An 18,794-nucleotide genomic window follows, 5' to 3' on the forward strand; every position below is an offset into this window, starting at 1 on the left:
ACGGCTCCACAATTTGGGATGATTCGTTGTTTATTCAGGTATTCCGCAGATGCAGGGTACATCAAGTTGATTGTGGAGCTTTAATCTGCTGCTTCTGAGGCTGCTGGGAGAGATTTCCCTTTCTCTTCTTTGTTCTCACAGCTCCCAGGGGTTCAGCTTTGGATTTGGCCCTGCCTCAGCGTGTAGGTCGCCGGATATTTGCTCAGACAGTACGGAGTTAAAGGAGCCGCTGATTCGGGGGCTCTGGCTCACTCAGGCCGGGGGGAGGGAGGGGCACGCAGTGCGGGGCAAGCCTGGGGTGGTAGAGGCCGGCGTGATGTTGCACCAGCCTGAGGCACGCTGTGTGTTCTTCTGGGGAAGTTGTCCCGGGACCCTGGCAGTGGCGGGCTGCACAGGTTCCCCGGAAGGGGGGTGTGGATAGTGACCTGTGCTCGCACACAGGCTTCTTGGTGGCGGCAGCAGCAGCCTTAGCGTCTCGTGCCCGTCTCTGGGGTCCATGCTTTTAGCCGCGGCTCGCGCCCATCTCTGGAGCTCCTTTAAGCAGCGCTCTTAATCCCCTCTCCTCACGCACCAGGAAACAAAGAGGGAAGAAGAAGTCTTTTGACTCTTCGGCAGGTCCAGACTTTTCCCCGGACTCCCTTCCGGCTAGCCATGGCGCACTAACCCCCTGCAGGCTGTGTTCACGCCGCCAACTCTCCCGGTGCTCCGACCAAAGCTGGAGCCTCAACTCCAGGCCCCGCCCGCCCCGGCTGGTGAGCAGACAAGCCTCTTGGGCTGGTGAGTGCTGGTCGGCCCTGATCCTCTGTGCGGGAATCTCCCCGCTTTGCTCTCCGCACCCCTGTGGCTGTGCTCTCCTCCACGGCTCCGAAGCTTTCCCTCTCCGCCACCCGCAGTCTCCACCCGCAAAGAGGCTTCCTAGTGTGTGGAAGCCTTTCCTCCTTCACAGCTCCCTCCCACTGGTGTAGGTCCCGTCCCTATCCTTTTGTCTATGTTTATTCTTTTTTCTTTTGCCTTATCCAGGTACATGGGGGGTTTCTTGCCTTTTGGGAGGGCTGAGGTCTTCTGCCAGCGTTCAGTAGGTGTTCTGTAGGAGTTGTTCCACGTGTAGATGTATTTCTGGTGTATCTGTGGGGAGGAAGGTGGTCTCCGCGTCTTACTGCCATCTTCCCAGAAGCCTCTATTCTTTTTCAGATTCTATTTCTCATATAGGTTATTACAGAGTACTGAATAGAGTTCCTTGTGTTATACAGTATGTCCTTGTTGATTATATATTTTACATGTAGTAGTGTATATATGTTAATCCCAGCCTCCTAATTTATCCCCCCTGCCACCTCTGCCCTTTGGTAACCATAAGTTTGTTTTCTAAGTCTGTGAGTCTGTTTCTGTTTTGTAAATAAGTTCATTTGTATCAATTTTTTTAGATTCCACATATAAGCAATATCATATGATTTTTGTCTTTCTGCTGGGCTTATTTACTTAGTATGATAATCTCTAGGTCCATCCATGTGGCTGCAAATGGCATTGATTCATTCTTTATGGCTAATATTCCATTCTGTATATGTATCACATCCTCTTTATCCATTCCTCTGTCAGTGGACATTGAGATGGCTTCCATGTCTTGGGTATTGGAAATAGTGCTGCAGTGAACATTGGGGTGCATGTATCTTTTCAAAATATGGTTTTCTCTGGATATATGCCCAGGAGTGGTATTGCTGGATCATATGAGAGCTCTAATTTTAGTTTTTTAAGGAATCTCCATATTCTTCTCAATAGTGGTTGTACCAATTTACATTCCCACCAACAGTGTAGGAGGGTTCCCTTTTCTCCACACCCTCTCCAGCATTTATTGTTTGTAAACTTTCTGATGATGACCATTCTGACCAGGGTGAGGTGATGCCTCATAGTTTTGATTTGCATTTCTCTAATAATTAGTGGTGTTGAGCATCTTTTCATGTGCTTTTTGGCCATCTATATGTCTTCTTTAGAGAAATGTCTCTTTAGATCTTCTGTCCATTTTTTGATTGGGTTGTTTGCTTTTTTGACAGAGCTGCATGAGCTGTTTGTATATTTTGGAGATTAATCCCTTGTTGATCACTTCATTTTCAAATATTTTCTCCCATGCTGTGGGTTGTCTTTTTGTTTTGTTTATGGTTTCCTTTGCTGTGCAAAACCTTTTAAGTTTAACTAGGTCCCATTTGTTTATTTTGTTTCTATTTTCATTACTCTAGGAGATGGATCCATAAAAATATTGCTGCAACTTATGTCAAAGAGTGTTCTGCCTATGTTTTCCTCTTAAGACTTTTATAGTATATAGTCTTACGTTGAGGTCTTTAATCTGAGTTTATTTTTGTGTATGGTGTTAGAGAATGTTCTAATTTCATTCCTTTACATGTAGTTGTCCAGTTTTCCCAGCACCACTTATTGAATAGACTGTCTTTTCTCCATTATATGTTCTTGCTTTCTTTGTCGTAGGTTAATAGATCATAGGTGTGTGGGTTTATTTCTGAGCTTTCTATCCTGTTCCATTGATCTATAAGTCTGTCTTTTTGCCAGCAGTGTTTTGTTGACTGTAGCTTTGTAGTATAGTCTGAGGTCAGAGAGCCTGATTCCTCCAGCTCCGTTTCATTTCTCAAGATTACTTTGGCTATTCAGGGTCTTTTGTGTTTCTGTACAAATTTTAAATCTTTTGTTCTAGATCTGCCATTAGTAATTTGATAGGGATTGCATTGAATCTGTAGACTACCTTGGGTAGTGTAGTCATTTTGACAATATTGATTCTTCCAATCCAAGAACATGGTATATCTTTCCATCTGTTCATGTCATCTTCGATTTCTTTCATCAGTGTCTTACAGTTTTCAGAGTACAGGTCTTTTGCCTCCTTAGGTAGATGTATTCCTAGATATTTTATTCTTTTTTGATGTGATGGAAAATGGGATTGTTTCCTTAATTTCTCTTTCTGATTTTTCATTGTTTGTATATAGAAGTGCAACAGATTTCTGTGTATTAATTTTATAATTAATCCATTTTTGGATTCCTTTTATTTCTTCTCTGCTGTGGTTAGGACTTCCAAATCTATGTTGAATAAAAGTGGAGACAGTGGACAGCCTTGTTCTGTTCCTGATCTTAGAGGGAATGCTTTCAGTTTGTCACCATTGAGAATGATGTTAGCTGTGAGTTTGTCATATATGGACTTTATTATGTTGAGGTATGTTCCCTCTATGCCCACTTTCTAGAAAGTTTTTATCATAAATGGGTGTTGAATTTTGTCAAAAGCTTTTTCTGCATCTACTGAGATAATCATGTTTTTTCTTCAGTTTGTTAATGTGGTGTATCACACTTACTGATTTGTGGATATTGAAGAATCTTTGTGCCCCTGAGATAAACCCCACTTGATCATGGTGTATGATCCCTTTAATGTATTGTTGGATTCAGTTTGCTAGTATTTTGTTGAGGATTTTTGCATCTATGTTCATCAATGATATTGGCCTGTAATTTTCTTTTTTTGTGGTATCTTTGTCTGGTTTTGGTATAAGGGTGATGGTGGCCTCAGAATGAGTTTAGGAGTGTTCCTTACTCTGCCATTTTTTGGAACAGTTTCAGAAGGATAGGTGTTAACTCTTCTCTAAATGTTAGATAGAATTCACCTGTGAAGCCGTCTGGTCCTGGACTTTTGTTTGTTGGCAGTTTTTAAATCACAGTTTCAATTTCAGTGCTTGTGATTGGTCTGTTTGTATTTTCTATTCTACTTAGTCTTGGAAGGTTATATCTTAAGAATTTGTCCATTTCTTCTCGGTTGTCCATTTTATTGGCATACTGTTGCTTGTAGTAGTCTCTTATGATCCTTTGTATTTCTGTGGTGTCCACCATAACTTTTCCTTTTTCATTTCTAATTTTATTGATTTGAGCCCTCTCCCTTTTTTTCTTTTTGAGTCTAGCTAAAGACTTATCAATTCTGTTTATCTTTTCAAAGAACCAACTTTTAGTTTCATTGATCTTTTCTGGGTTTTTTTTGGGGGGGGTCTCTATTTCATTTATTTCTGCTCTGATCTTTATTTCTTTCCTTCTACTAACTTTGGCTTTTGTTTGTTCTTCTTTCTCTAGTTGCTTTAGGTTTAAGTTAAGGTTGTTTGAGATTTCTCGTTTCGTGAGGTAAGATTGTATTGCTATAAACTTCCCTCTTAGAACTGCTTTTGCGGTGTCCCATAGATTTTTGATCATCCTGTTTTTGTTTTCATTTGTAGGTATTTTTTGATTTCCTCTTTGATTTCTTCAGTGATCCATGGGTTGTTCAGTAGCGTATTGTTTAGCCTCTGTGTGTTTTTGTTGTTTTACAGGTTTTTTTCTTATAGTTGATTTCTAATCTCCTAGTGTTGTGGTCAGAAAAGATGATATGATTTCAGTTTTCTTAACTTTACCCAAGCTTGCTTTGTGGCCCAGCATGTGATCTGTCCTGGAGAATGTTCCATGTGCACTTGAGAAGAATGTGTTCTGCTGCTTTTGGATGGAATGCTCTATAAATATCAGTTAAATTCATTTGGCCTAATGTGACATTTAAGGCCTGTCTTCTGTTATTGATTTTTCTGTCTGGATGATCCGTCCATTGATGTAAGTGAGGTGTTAAAATCCCCCACTGTTAATTGTGTTACTGTCAATTTCATCTTTTATGGCTGCTACATCAAGGTTCTCCTATGTTGGCTATGTATATTTTTACAGTTGTTAAATCCTCTTCTTGGATTGATCCTTTGATCATCATGTAGTGTCCTCCTTTGTCTGTTGTAACGGTCTTTAAAGTCTATTTTGTCTGATATGAGTATTGCTACTCCAGATTTCTTTTGATTTCCATTTGCATGGGATACCTTTTCCCATCCTCTCACTTTCAGTCTGTATGTGTCCCTAGATCTGAAGTGGGTCTCTTGTAGACAGCATATATATAGGTCTTGTTTTTATATCCATTCATCCAGTCTGTCTTTTGGTTGGAGCATTTAATCCATTTATATTTAACGTAATAACTGATATGTTTTTGTTGCCATTTTGTTAGTTGTTTTGGATTTGTGTTTGTAGGTCTTTTCTCTTCCCTTCCTCTTTTTGTTCTCTTGTGATTTGATGACTATCTTTAGTGTCATGTTTGGATTCCTTTTTCTTTTTTGTGTGTATATCTATTGTAGACTTTTGGTTTGTGGTTACTGTGAGGTTTTGAAATAGCACTATGTATATATATACACAATTGTTTTAAGTTGCTCGTCCCTTATTTCAAATGCATTTTCAATATCCTACATTTGTACTCTTCTCACAGTTGCTGGTTTTGATATCATATTTGTGTGTGAATGATTTCCTACCTTTACTGTATGTTTGTTTACCTTTACTGGTGAGCTTTCCCATTTGTACTTTTCTTGTTTCCAGTTGTGGTCTTTTCTTTTCTGCCTAGAGAAGTTCCTTTAGCATTTATTTGTAAAGCTAGTTTGGTAGTGCTGAATTCTCTTATTAGATCTTGCTTATCTGTAAAGCTTTTGATTTTGCCATCAAATCTGAATGAGAGCCTTGCTGGGTAGAGTATTCTTGGTTGCAGGCTTTTCCCTTTCAACACTTTAAATATATCATGCCACTGCCTTCTGACCTGCAGAGTTCTGCTGAAAAATCAGTTGATAACCTTATGGGGATTCTCTTGGATGTTATTTGTTGCTTTGCCCTTGTTGCTCTTTTTTTTTAAGCATTGTAATTTATTTTTCATTGAAGTACAGTTGAATAACAATGTTGTGTCAATTACTGCTGTGCAGCAGTGACTGAGCTTCACACACACACACACACACACACACACACACACACACACACACACACCCCTTCTTTTTCGCATTCTTTTCCATTATGGTTTATCACAGGATGTTGAATATAGTTCCCTGTGCTATCCAGTAGGACCTTGTTGTTTATCCATTCTGTGTATACACCAGTTTGCATTTGCTAATCCCAAACTCCCACTCCTACCTTCTCCAACCCTCCTCTCCCTTGGCAACCACCAGTCTATTCTCTATGTCCCTGATGTTTGTTCTGTTTCATAGATAAGTTCATTTGTGTCATATTTTAGATTCTACCTATAAGGGATATCATATAGTATCATATAGTATTTGTCTTTATCTTTCTGACTTACTTCACTTAGAGTGATAACCTCTAGGTCCATCCATGTTGCTGCAAATGACATTATTTCGTTCTTTTTTATAGCTGAGTAGTATTCCATTGTATTTATGTACCATATCTTCTTTATCCATTCATCTGTTGATGGACGTTTAGGTTGTTTAAATGTCTTGGCTGTTGTGAATAGTGCTGCTATTAACATAGGGGTACATGTATCTTTTGAAATTGTAATTTTGTCTGGATATATGCCCAGGAGTCAGATTGCTGGATCATATGGTAATTCTATTTTTAGTTTTGTGAGGAACATCCTATACTGTTTTCCACTGTGGCTACACCAACTTACATTACCACCAACTGTAGGAAGGTTCCCTTTTCTCCACACCATCTCCAGCATTTAACTGTTTGTAGACATTTTAATGGTGGCCATTCTGAGTGGCATGAGGTGGTACCTCATTGTAGTTTTTATTTGCATTTCTTTGATTTGCAGTGTTGAGCATCTTTTCATGTACCTACTGGCCATCTGTATTTCTTCTTTGGAGAAATGTCTCTTTAGGTCTTCTGCCCATTTTTTGATTGGGTTGTTTGTTTTTTTGTCTCCTTGTTTCTTTTAATATTTTCTTTTTGTCTTTAATTTTTGTCAGTTCTATTACTATGTGTCTCAGCATGCTCCTCCTTGGGTTTATCCTGCCTGGGACTCTCTGCACTTCCTGGACTAGGTGACTGTTTCCTTTCCCATGTTAAGGAAGTTTTCAATTATTATCTCTTCAAATTTGTTCTCATTCTGGACTCCTATAATGTAAAAGTTGGTGCATTTAATGTTGTCCCAGAGGTCTCTTAAACTGTCCTCATTTCTTTTTATTCTTTATCCTGTTCCACAGCAGTGATTTCCATCATTCTGTCTTCCTGCTCACTTATCCATTCTACTTCATTTATTCTGCTATTTATTTCATCTAGTGTATTTTTCATTTCAGTTATTGTTCAGCTCTGTTTATCTTTTAGCTCTTTGTTAAAACATTTCTTGTATCTTCTTGGTCTGTGCCTCCATTTTTTTTCTGAGATCTTGGTCTTTACTATCATTATTCTGAATTCTTTTTCAGGTAGACTGCCTATTTCCACTTCACTTAGTTGTTGTTCTGGGGTTTTATCTTGTTCCTTCCTCTGGAACATATTTCTTTGCCGTCTCATTTTGTGTAACTTTCTGTGTTTGTAGTCCCACAGGCTGTAGGATTGTAGTTCCTCTTGCTTCTAGTGTCTGCCCCCTGGTGGGTGAGGCTGGTCTAAGAGGCTTGTGCAGGCCTCCCAGTGGGAGGGACTGGTGCCTTGATTTAGATTTAGTTTTAACTTAAGCCTTCATTTTAGAGTTAGTTTTATGAATCATATTTATTGAATCACTTTTTGTAAAAGCAGTGGGGAATTCTTAATCTTATTTTTAGATAGCCTTCCATTCAGTTAAATAACATGTGCAGATAATGGACTTTTTACACTTATTGTTTAGCGTGTTTATAATTTCTAAGTGAAGATTTTTGCTAAGTTCAGAGAAGGTTTCTATTATACAGGTAGTACTGTTGAGTCTCGAATAACTTATGCACTCAGGGGAAAGATATACAGGTTTATAGTGGCTCTTGTCATGAAAGTATGTTGTTGGTCATTTCCTCTCCAACATCCCCTCTTGACGTCTTCACTCCAACATCCACTCCTCAGTGACACCTTTCCTGCCTACCTTATCTAAAATGTCACCCTTCTCTTGCATTTCATGTCTTTTTCTTGTTTTTCTCCTTCTTAGAACTCATCTAACTTACTATGTTATTATACCTACATATCTTTTGATCTGACTTCCCCATTAAAAAGTAAGTTTTGTGTGCATAAGAGAGAGTGTTTCATTCTGTACTGTATCTCTAGTGCTTAGGACAATGCCTGGTAAGTAGTATGTCCTCAGTAAATGTGTGTTTAATGAGTATATGTTAACTACACTCTATATATAGATTTTCTATATATATATAAATACATATATAGATTTTCAAGGTAAAATCTGTTATAGCTGCATGTTTGTAATGTGTCGTGAATTTGCATCAGAGGAGGTAACATTAAAAACTTGTTTTTAAAAAAGTCTACTTTTTATATGTTAAATTAGAGACCTTAATCTTTGAGTAATAGTTAAGAAACTGACACTAAGGTAGAAATCTGGCACATAAAAACCCATAAGCAGTGCTGCTTCAGTTAGATGAGGATATTAAAGTCTTTTTTTTTTCTGTACAGGTGCAAGTGGCATGAAGACAATGATATTGTCCTCTGTGCTTTAGCTGTTTGCAAGAAAATTGCGTAAGTTGGAGAAAGGAGTTTCTTCCTAATGCTCTATTCTGCACTGACTTCTTTGCAACTTTGCTTGTTGTTGCTTTGGCATTCAGGGTGCATCACTGTTTACCTCTATTTCCATAACTGTCTTTTAAAACAAAGGTTTTTTTAGTTATGTTGTATTCTTCTGCCCATGTCACTACTTGTCTGGTGGTTACCACCTGAGCAATTTGAGCCTTCAGAAGCACCTATTGAAATTTTTTTCTTCTAGGATTCCTGTAGGAAAGTGAAGTTCCCTACTGTCATTAAGAACAGCACTTCCTTGTGAAGGTGTTGAAAACATATAGACCCTTTTCTCCTCATTTTGTAGGGAAAGTACCTGCAGCCTCAGTTCTGTGGAAGCTCTAAGAACAGCACTTCCTTGTGAAGGTGTTGAAAACATATAGACCCTTTTCTCCTCATTTTGTAGGGAAAGTACCTGCAGCCTCAGTTCTGTGGAAGCTCTGGTAATCCCTTTACACAGCTGATGATAGTTGATCTGAGGATGAATAAGTGTTTCTAAGTTTTTGCCCTGTTGCTGTTGTTGCCTCTCCCTGCCTTAAATATTTGAGAATTCTGGTGCTCTTCCCCCTCATTCCCATTCACTTATAATGGATCTGAAATTTTATTTGGTAATCAAAGTATTGCTTACCAGTAATGACCGGTTTTATGATACGTACTGCTACCTATTCCCATTTTTTCTCCAAATCTCTAAATTTCTTTTTTCCCAATTTACAACAATATCTCACATGCTTTGTCAGAAATTTTTTAAATGTGAATGCTTTTAGAATGAATTAGATAAGATTCTGATAATAAACATTTTAAATTCCTTTTTAAAGATACTGCATCAGTAATTCTCTGGCCACTCTCTTTGGAATCCAGCTCACAGAGGCTCATGTACCACTTCAAGATTATGAGGCCGGCAATAGTGTGACACCCAAAATGGTTGTATTGGATGCAGGGCGTTACCAGGTAAGGAGCTCACTTTTCGGGGCTGCTAGTCTCTCAAGATCAGGCCTTTGTTTGGTTCTCTCTTCTGTTGAAAATTTTTTTTGATCCTTCATGGAATGTCAGTTTTTAATCCAGTTGGATCTTACAAAAAATCCTTTTTCTTCCTTGTATATTCTCCTACTGTACTTAACAAAGAAAATTAAAATTAGCATTAGTGTTTATACAAAACACATCCAAACAATTATTCCAAACAATTATTCCAAAAATTATGTGACACACATTTTTGAAGTAGATATTTTAAATATCTACTTCAGGATTTGATTAGAGGCTATCTAATTTCCCTACCACCCCTCTTCCCTCCTTGGTATTTACTTACTAGTAGGCCTCTCTACACTACCAAGAGCATAGCAATTAAGAGTATGGGCTCTTTCAAGTTAGAATTCCTAAATTTCACTTCAGGCTCTGCTACACCTAGGCTGTGTGACTCTGCAAGTTATTTGAACTTTCTGTGCTGATTCCGTATCTGTAGAACAAGAATAATAATAAGGGCTAGTAGTCGTTGTAGGATTAAATGCAGCAGTATATGAAAGTACTAAGACCTCTGACTTAGTAACATTTATTATCTACTATGTTCTATTTTTAAATAGTTAATAAAATAGTGAAAAGGGAACCCCAAAATGGAATGAACTATTGATAAAACAACTATTAGGATCAATCTCAAAGGCATTACTTACGCTTAGCAAAAGCAGCAGTCTCAAAAGGTTATGTAATGTATGATTCCGTTTATATGACATTGTTAAATACAAATGATAATGACGAAGAACGTACCAGTGGTTCCCAGGGGGTATGACTGTAAAGGGATAGGAAATTTTTGAGGTGATAGAATGGTTCTGTATCCTGATTGCAATGGTGGTTTCACGAATCTCTTGTACACACCAAAGAAGTCTGTCTTACTCCATGATAATTTTAAAAATAAAAAAGAGCTCTCCATATAATCTCTGGGCAAGACTCTTCTCTCTCCTGTCTACTGTTAACCCTTAACCCAGTGGTTCTCCACTAGGACCTATTTCGTGTCCTTCAGGGGACATTTGGCAACACTTGGATACATTTTTGGTTGTCACAGCTGGGGAGGGGGTGCTACTGGCATACAGCGGGTAGTTAGATACCAGTAAGTCTGCTAAACACCTGACTATGTACGGACAGCCTCCTGAGCAAAGTATTATTTAGCCTAAAATGTCAGTAGTACCCAGGATGAGAAACACTGCCTTAGCCCCATCATCACCATCTGTGTTGAGACTACCAGATTTTGTCTCATTACCCCTCTTTTCATGGTTCACATCAGTCACTAGTGGAAGGAAGCTCAGGATACCTAGATCCTTGCTCATCTGCCACACTCATCTTGTTAGGCTGATTCTGTTTTTAATCCTTCCCCAACTCCTGAAAAACTTTGTGGGTCTTCTCAATCTCAGTTATCAGCAAAATCTCATGTCTTCAACCTCCTCTTGGGAAGGTCTGTTTTCCTCCTTGGTTGTAACTAAAACTTGGCTGTCCTCTAAAGATACTGCTTCCCTGTTAGCGACACTTTTTTTTTCTCTCTCATTTATCACAGGCTTAGATTTGAAGTAGTTGTCCTTGTTTAACTTTATGGCCTCTAGACTTCTTTCTGCCTTCTCCCTAAAATCCCTAGGCTTTGAATCACATGCCATTCAGGCTGTAGTACCTGATAACCCCTTCTTGGACTCAATAGGCCCCTGAGTTGGTCATCCTCATTCTTAGAGCAACACTGAGCCAGGAGATCAAACAATATTCCTGGCAGAATTCTTGATTTCAGTTTCCCTATAGATGATCCTTCCAGCTGCCTGACATTTCAGTTCCTTGATTTGCCCTTCTCCAGTGATCCTGTCCCCTGCCATACATCAAGTATCCACTCCCGTGATCATATTCTAGGCCCCAATGGCATCTCCCCATAATCTCATTTTCAGGCATCCTACTCTCTGACTACCACTGTCTTTCTCTGGTACATCAGTGCCAACAGTTCTTTGATCTCTCCTGGGACCTTCAATTCATTGTATGCCTCCACTGTTCTGCCCTCCTTTGCAGGGTCACTGCATGGCACAACTCCAGGGGTACCATTCACACATAGACAGGTGCTTCAGCCTTGCGTCTCCTCTCCCCACCTTGCCCTTCACCTCCTTCCTTCCCAGCTTAGATTCCTTGCTCCATTATTTTCACTCACTTGCACTATGAACTCCACTGGCCCTTCATTCTTCATCATAGTTGGTTGACAAACACTAACCCTCATTAAATCAACTCTTCACCTACTCTGTTATATATTTGAAGCTAACCAAGGCTGAAAAGAAACTACCATACTGACTGGTGTTATTAAATATTCATCACCACCAACCTCAAGTGAGCCCTTAACCTTGCCTGGCAGTTGTCCATTTCTCTAGTTTGATTAATCTCCCACTCTCCTAGACAGTTATTTCTCATCTTCTCTCACTTCAAACTTCCATCACCTCTTCCTTCATCCTTGTTCTAGCTGATGCTCGTATCCCCTCCTTCTCTGAGAAGATAGAAGCAATCGAGGTTTTCCATATTCCTACCATTGCATCTACCATATACTCTAATGCATGAATTGTCTGTGTTTCTATCTAAGACCAATCCTTTTATTTCTCTGTTCTCATTCTCTTACCTACCTAAGGACATGGCTCTAATAATTTCATCAGGGTTTCTCTCTGTTCTGAGTCATTCTTATCAGGAAACCTGCTATAATCTCATATTAAAAAAAAAACACCCTTTTTTGGCCCTGTAATTTCCCCCTCAAAGATTGCCCTCTGTTCCCCTTCACAGCAGTACTCTTCAAAAGTTGATCAGACATTGGAAAAGTGGGTGTTAATTTGTATTTAAAGAGTAATTTGAAGTAGATGATCCGATAATAAACATGTTTTCCCCTGTTTTTTTTTTTGTTGTTGTTGTTGTTACTTATAGAAGCTAAGGGTTCAGAGTCCAGGATTCTCTCATTTCAGCTCTTCTAATCAGGAACAGAGATCAAACACACCCACTGGTAAGCATCTTATATTTAATAAGAAGGCACCTCAAAGAGTTTAGGGTCTTTTTATGATCCTGAAAACAGATGATCTAAGTTGGCTTTAGGGTATAAGAATCTTGTTGAATTGGGAGTTTTACTTGGCATAAGCACTTAATTTGGATATGTAGATTTTTGTATCACTTTGATAAAATTTAATTTATTCAGAATTTTGTTCAGGGCCTTTAAAATAAAACCTGTTACTTTTGTAGCAGCTGTAGTTTTATAGTTTTGATATGAGGGCGTCTTTTGGGGAAATGGTAAAGTTTAAAAGAGCTAGTGACATGAAATTTCAAATGGTCCCTGAAGAACTTCAATTAAGGTTTCCAGGACTTAAAAAGAATATTCTTGTTCAGCCTTTTTGCCTTTACTCTAAGAACTATCTCCCCTATTGACGATCCATTTAATCATGGCTTAGTGAAAAGGCCTGCAGTAGGATGAGTCAATTGAGGGATCTCTAAGACTATAAAACTGCTGTATTTCTTTTCTTGTATTTTTAATATCCTAGGTGACTCCCCTTCTGGGGTGAAAACATCTGGCCAAAACAGCAGTGTTCGGGGAAGAGGGATTACCCGCTTACTAGAGAGCATCTCCAATTCCTCCAGCAATATCCACAAATTCTGCAACTGTGAGACTTCACTCTCACCTTACATGTCCCAAAAAGATGAATCCAAATCTTTCTCTTCCTTATCTTAATGATGATACTTTTTTCAATTTCTGGAAGAACAACGGACCCGACTTCCGTTCTGACTACAGTCATATTAAACAGACCACATCAACAATAAATGTCACTACTCTAAAAACTACTTAATTTGTAAGGAAATTCTGTTTCATAGATTAAAAATAATTGTGGTTGGAGAAGATCTTGGCATTTTTGCTTTTTTCTTGAGGGCTTGTTCTACTTTCTGACTGTATTATGGGAATGCCATTAAAGTTTTGAGTCCTATAAGAATAAAACTAGCTTTTACAGAGTTGTGCTTTTGGGAATATTATATTTTGGTATCTTTTCTCTACCATAAAAGTATTAAGTATCTGTTATGAAAGGTTTTTAAATAGTTTTAATCTATTTCTTTCCATTATGGAAATGTGGAACTGTACCCTTGAGACCTGCAGCTGTTTTCATTGCAAATACCTAAGAAAAATCAGCCTTTAACAAAAATAAAGTTTTGCTACTTAGTCTTTGAAATATGCTGACTTTGGCAAAAGTCATTTGAAGGATGAGAAGCCAAAAAGAGATTATGTAATTTTCCCCAAATAACATGGCTAGATAGTGACCAGATTCCAGGTCCACTTGACCACAAATCTCTTTGCATATACTAAGTAGATGTATATGAAGTCAAGTATGTGCCCTGTTTGTGACTGGCTTAAACTGGCTCAGGTTCGCTACTCAGGCTGTTATATAGCCTTGGAGTAGGAGAAGAGATGTAGTAACCCTTTTTACTTGGAACCACAGTAAGACCATACATGGCAGTGGCAGAGATCGCATTCTAATTTAGGTCTGTTTGGCTCAAAACCCTAGAGAATCACTTGGTGTCTGTCGTAGGACTCTGGTTTATCTTAATACCCATATTCTCCTTTACTAACTACTGAGTACCTACTTTGTGGATGTATATATGCACACATATACACACACACACACATATCATCTTGTAAAATCCTTAATAACCACTCTGAGGAAGGAGGTACCTCCATTTTACAGACACACACACAACTCGGATTCAGGTCGTATAGTTACTTTATGGAGGAATTGTTAACCAGGTCTGACTCCAAAGACCATGTTACCCATATCCACACTTTCACCTCCTGTTCATCTATTTCTGATAATCAGATCTTTAAACAAAGAATAGGTCATTGAATGTAAGTTTATATACTACATTTTCTACTAGCAGATTGGTTTTTAAATCTTACATATAAGCTTTGAGACCATTCTTTCTTCAAAATCACCATGACAGTAATTGGGTTGGCTTCAAAAGTGGAGGGAAGGGGCTTCCCTGGTGGTGCAGTGGTAAAGAATCCGCCTGCCCATGCAGGGGACATGGGTTCAAGTCCTGGTCCAGGAAGATCCCATATGCTGGGGAGCAGCTAAGCCCGTGAGCCACAACTACTGAGCCTGTATGCTACAACCACTGAAGCCCGTGCACCTAGAGCCCGTGCTCAGCAGCAAGAGAAGCCACTGCAATGAGAAGCCTGCGCACTGCAAGGAAGAGTAGCCCCTGCTTGCTGCAACTGGAGAAAGCCCACGTGCAGCAGCGAAGACCCAATGCAGCCAAAAATAAATGAATAAAATAAATTTTTTTAAAATGTGGAGGGAAAGCCTAAAATTATAATTCAGAGCTATGGCCTTAGGTACCTAAGACTTGTTCTGTGCCATATGACTTTAATCCCGTGTTAATCAATCATTCAACTTGTATTTTAAAATTTTTTCTGGTTGTGCTGTACTTTTGAGGTATATTATAATATGTCAAACCAAAACAATTCAGTAGGCCCCACGTCTTTATTTTAGGAGAATAACTGGTCTTTCCCTTCAGAGATAATTAAAACTCTAAACTATATTAGTAGTAAAATTCAAATGGCTGTTTTTCTCAAACTCCTGTCCTCTATTTTCAAAATTCTTTTGGCAGTAAATTCAAAAGTATTAACTACCCTTCAAGAAGACCTGATGAATGATAACATATCCTGGTTGAAGGTGATTTCTGCTGCAACTCCAGTAGCATTTTCTTTGTGTTATCTGACAATACTTACAGCTTTTAATTACTGTTGAGTTCAAGACCTATCTTTTACCCAATTACAAACTTTGCGGTGCCCATATTTCTGTATGAGAAAGGTGTTCAGTACATGTTAGAATCATTGGAAGTAATGGAGAAGGTATGCCAGAATTTCATTTCCACATCAAATGATAAAGTATTCCATGAGTAAAGGAGCCCACCTGTCTTATGAACTTCATTCCCATTCCTTTCCTCAAAACTAAGTGATTAACTTTGTTTAGTGAGCATGTTTTAAGGCTTTACTAACAGCTGGGTTAAAAATACTAAGAAGAATAAAGATGTTGCCCCTGCCTTCGAGAAACTCAGTTTCATAGAAGCAGTAAACAATTAATGCAGTACTAAAATTAGTAGACACATAGATCAATGGAATAGAATTGAAAATCCAGAAATAATCTATATCAATTGATTTTTAACAATTGTGCCAAAACCATTCAATGGGGGAAATGATAGTCTTGTCAACAAATGGTACTGGGACAACTGGATATCTACATTCAAAAGAGTGAATTTGGACCTTAACCATTCACAAAAATTAACTCAAAATGGATGAAAGACCTAAATGTAAGAGCTAAAACTATATACAATTCCTAGAAGAAAATATGCGTAAATCTTCATGACTTCGGATGAGGCGATGGTTTCTTAATAGGACACCGAAAACACAAGTAACCAAAGAAAATTATATAAATTGGACTTCATCAAAATTAAGTCCAGAAAAAGTGTCCTTGTGTGTGTTAAAGGACATTATTAATAAAGTAAAAGGACAACCCACAGAATGGAAGAAAATATTGGGTTGGCCAAAAAGTTCATTTGGGTTTTTCCATGAGATGTTACCAGAAAACCCAAACTTTTTGGCCAACCCAACATTTACAAATCATTTATCTAGCAAGGTCTAGTGTACAGAATATATAAAGAACTTTTACAACTCAACAATAAAGAGACAATCTAATTTTAAAGTGTGTTAGGGCCTGAAGGGGTTGGTGCGCCACGACTAGCCGGGAGGGAGTTCGGGGAAAAGCCTGCACCGGCCGAAGAGGCAAGAGACTTTTTCTTCCCTCTTTGTTTCCTGGTGCGCGAGGAGAGGGGTTTAAGAGCGCTGCTTAAAGGAACTCCAGAGACGGGCGTGAGCCGCGGCTAAAAGCGCGAACCCCAGAGACGGGCGCGAGCCGCGGCTGAGGGCGCGAGCCCCCGAGACGGGCGCGAGCCGCGGCGGGAAGCGCGAGCCCCAGAGACGGGCGCGAGCCGCGGCTGAAACCGCGGACCCCAGAGACGGGCGGGAGACGCTGGGGCTGCTGCTGCCGCCACCAGGGGGGCTGTGTGCGAGCACAGGTCACTCTCCGCGCCCCTCTTCCGCGGAGCCTGTGCAGGCCGCCACTGCCAGGTTCCCGGGATCCAGGGACAACTTCCCCAGGAGTACGCACGGCGGGTCTCAGGCTGGTGCAGCGTCACGCCGGCCTCTGCCGCAGAGTCACGCCGGCCTCTGCCGCAGAGTCACGCCGCCTCTGCCGCCGCAGGCCCGCCCCGCACGCAGTGCCCCTCCTTCCCCCATCCCCCAACCCCCGGCCTGAGTGAGCCGGAGCTCCCGAATCAGCGGCTCCTTTAACCCCGTCCTGTCTGAGCGAAAAAACAGACGCCCTCCAGCGATCTGCGCGCAGGGGCAGGGCCGGGTACAAAGCTGAGCTCCTGTGAGCTGTGAGAGCAGGGAGGAGAGGGGGAGGTCTCTCCCGGCAGCCGCGGAGGCGGCGGATTGAAGCTCCACGATCAACTTGATGTGCCCTGCATTGTGGAATACCTGAATAGACAGGGAGTGATCCCAAATTGAAGAGGGGGAATTTAGGAGCGAGATCTGTGATTTTTTTCCCTTTTCCTCTTTTTGTGAATGTGTGCGTGTATGCTTCTGTGTGAGATCTTGTCTGTATACTCTTGCTTCCACCATTTGTCCTAGGGCTCTATCCGTCCATGGTTTTTTTTTTTAAATTTTTTTTTAATAATTAATTTTAATTGTAATAACTTTATTGAACTTTACCTTCGTTCTTTCTTTCTTTCTTTCCTTCCCTCCTTCCCTCCTTTAGACAGCGAATCACCCCAGGTTGAGGGGGTGGTCTCTGGGAGCAGGATTTATGATTTTTCCCCCTTTGCCCCTCTTTGTGAACGTGTATGTGTATGCTTCTGTGTAAGATTTTCTCTGTATAGCTTTGCTCCCAACAGTTGTCCTAGGGCTCTATCCGTCCATGGTTTTTTTAAAAAAAAAAATTTTTTTTTTCTTAATAGTTAATTTTAATTGTAATAACGTTATTGTACTTTACCTTCGTTCTTTCTTTCTTTCTTTCCTTCCTTCCTTCCCTCCTTTAGACAACAAATCACCCCAAATTGAGGAGGTGGTCTCTGGGAGCAGGATTTATGATTTTTCCCCCTTTGCCTCTCTTTGTGAACGTGTATGTGTATGCTTCTGTGTAAGATTTTCTCTGTATAGCTTTGCTTCCAACATTTGTCCTAGGGCTCTATCCGTCCATGGTTTTTTTAAAAAAAAATTTTTTTTTCTTAATAATTAATTTTAATTGTAATAACTTTATTGTACTTTACCTTCGTTCTTTCTTTCTTTCTTTCCTTCCTTCCTTCCCTCTTTTAGACAGCGAATCACCCCAGGTTGAGGAGGTGGTCTCTGGGAGCAGGATTTATGATTTTTCCCCCTTTGCCTCTCTTTGTGAACGTGTATGTGTATGCTTCTGTGTAAGATTTTCTCTGTATAGCTTTGCTTCCAACATTTGTCCTAGGGCTCTATCCATCCATGGTTTTTTTTAAAAAAAAATTTTTTTTTCTTAATAATTAATTTTAATTGTAATAACTTTATTGTACTTTACCTTCGTTCGTTCTTTCCTTCCTTCCTTCCTTCCCTCCTTTAGACAGCGAATCATCCCAGGTTGAGGAGGTGGTCTCTGGGAGCAGGATTTATGATTTTTCCCCCTTTGCCTCTCTTTGTGAACACGTAAGTGTATGCTTCTGTGTAAGATTTTCTCTGTATAGCTTTGTTTCCAACATTTGTCCTAGGGTTCTATCTGTTCTTTTTTTTTTTTTTCTTTCTTTCTAAATATTTTTTAGTACAATAACTATATTATACTTTATTTTATTTCTACTGTATCTTCTTTCTTTCTGTCTTTTTTCCTTCTTTCCCTCCTTCCTTCCTCCCTTCCTCCCTCCCTCCCTCCTTTCTTTCCTTCTTTGCTTCTTTCTTCCTTCCTTCCTTTCCTCCTTTCCTCCTTTCCTTCTTTCTTTCCTCAAACTTCTACTAATTCTCTCTACATTTTCTCCTTCTTTCCCTCCTTCCTTCCTTCCTTCTCCCCTCCCTCCCTTTCTTTCCTTCTTTGCTTCTTTCTTCCTTCCTTCCTTTCCTCCTTCCCTTCTTTCTTTCCTCATACTTCTACTAATTCTCTCTACATTTTCTCCTTCTTTCCCTCCTACCTTCCTTCCTTCCTCCCTCCCTCCCTCCTTTCTTTCCTTCTTTGCTTCTTTCTTCCTTCCTTCCTTTCCTCCTTTCCTTCTCT

General features: G+C 39.7%; 1 protein-coding gene across 5 annotated transcripts in view; it reads left to right on the top strand.

The window, feature by feature from the left end:
- The window catches only part of MAEL (maelstrom spermatogenic transposon silencer), a 120,995-nt gene extending 107,455 nt beyond the window's left edge, over positions 1–13,540 (top strand). For 3 of the 5 annotated variants that reach the window (XM_032614130.1, XM_032614162.1, XM_032614152.1), the window contains 4 exons: positions 8,383–8,445; positions 9,297–9,429; positions 12,397–12,472; positions 13,002–13,540. In XM_032614130.1, coding sequence (XP_032470021.1) covers positions 8,383–8,445; positions 9,297–9,429; positions 12,397–12,472; positions 13,002–13,189 — 460 coding nt within the window. In that variant the 3' untranslated portion in view covers positions 13,190–13,540. The remainder of the gene's footprint in view (positions 1–8,382; positions 8,446–9,296; positions 9,430–12,396; positions 12,473–13,001) is intronic. The other 2 variants (XM_032614141.1, XM_032614172.1) reach the window with 2 other exon arrangements.
- Positions 13,541–18,794: the final 5,254 nt, after the last annotated feature.

Source organism: Phocoena sinus, chromosome 1 (assembly GCF_008692025.1).
Source record: "Phocoena sinus isolate mPhoSin1 chromosome 1, mPhoSin1.pri, whole genome shotgun sequence".
Taxonomy (NCBI): Eukaryota; Metazoa; Chordata; class Mammalia; order Artiodactyla; family Phocoenidae; genus Phocoena; species Phocoena sinus.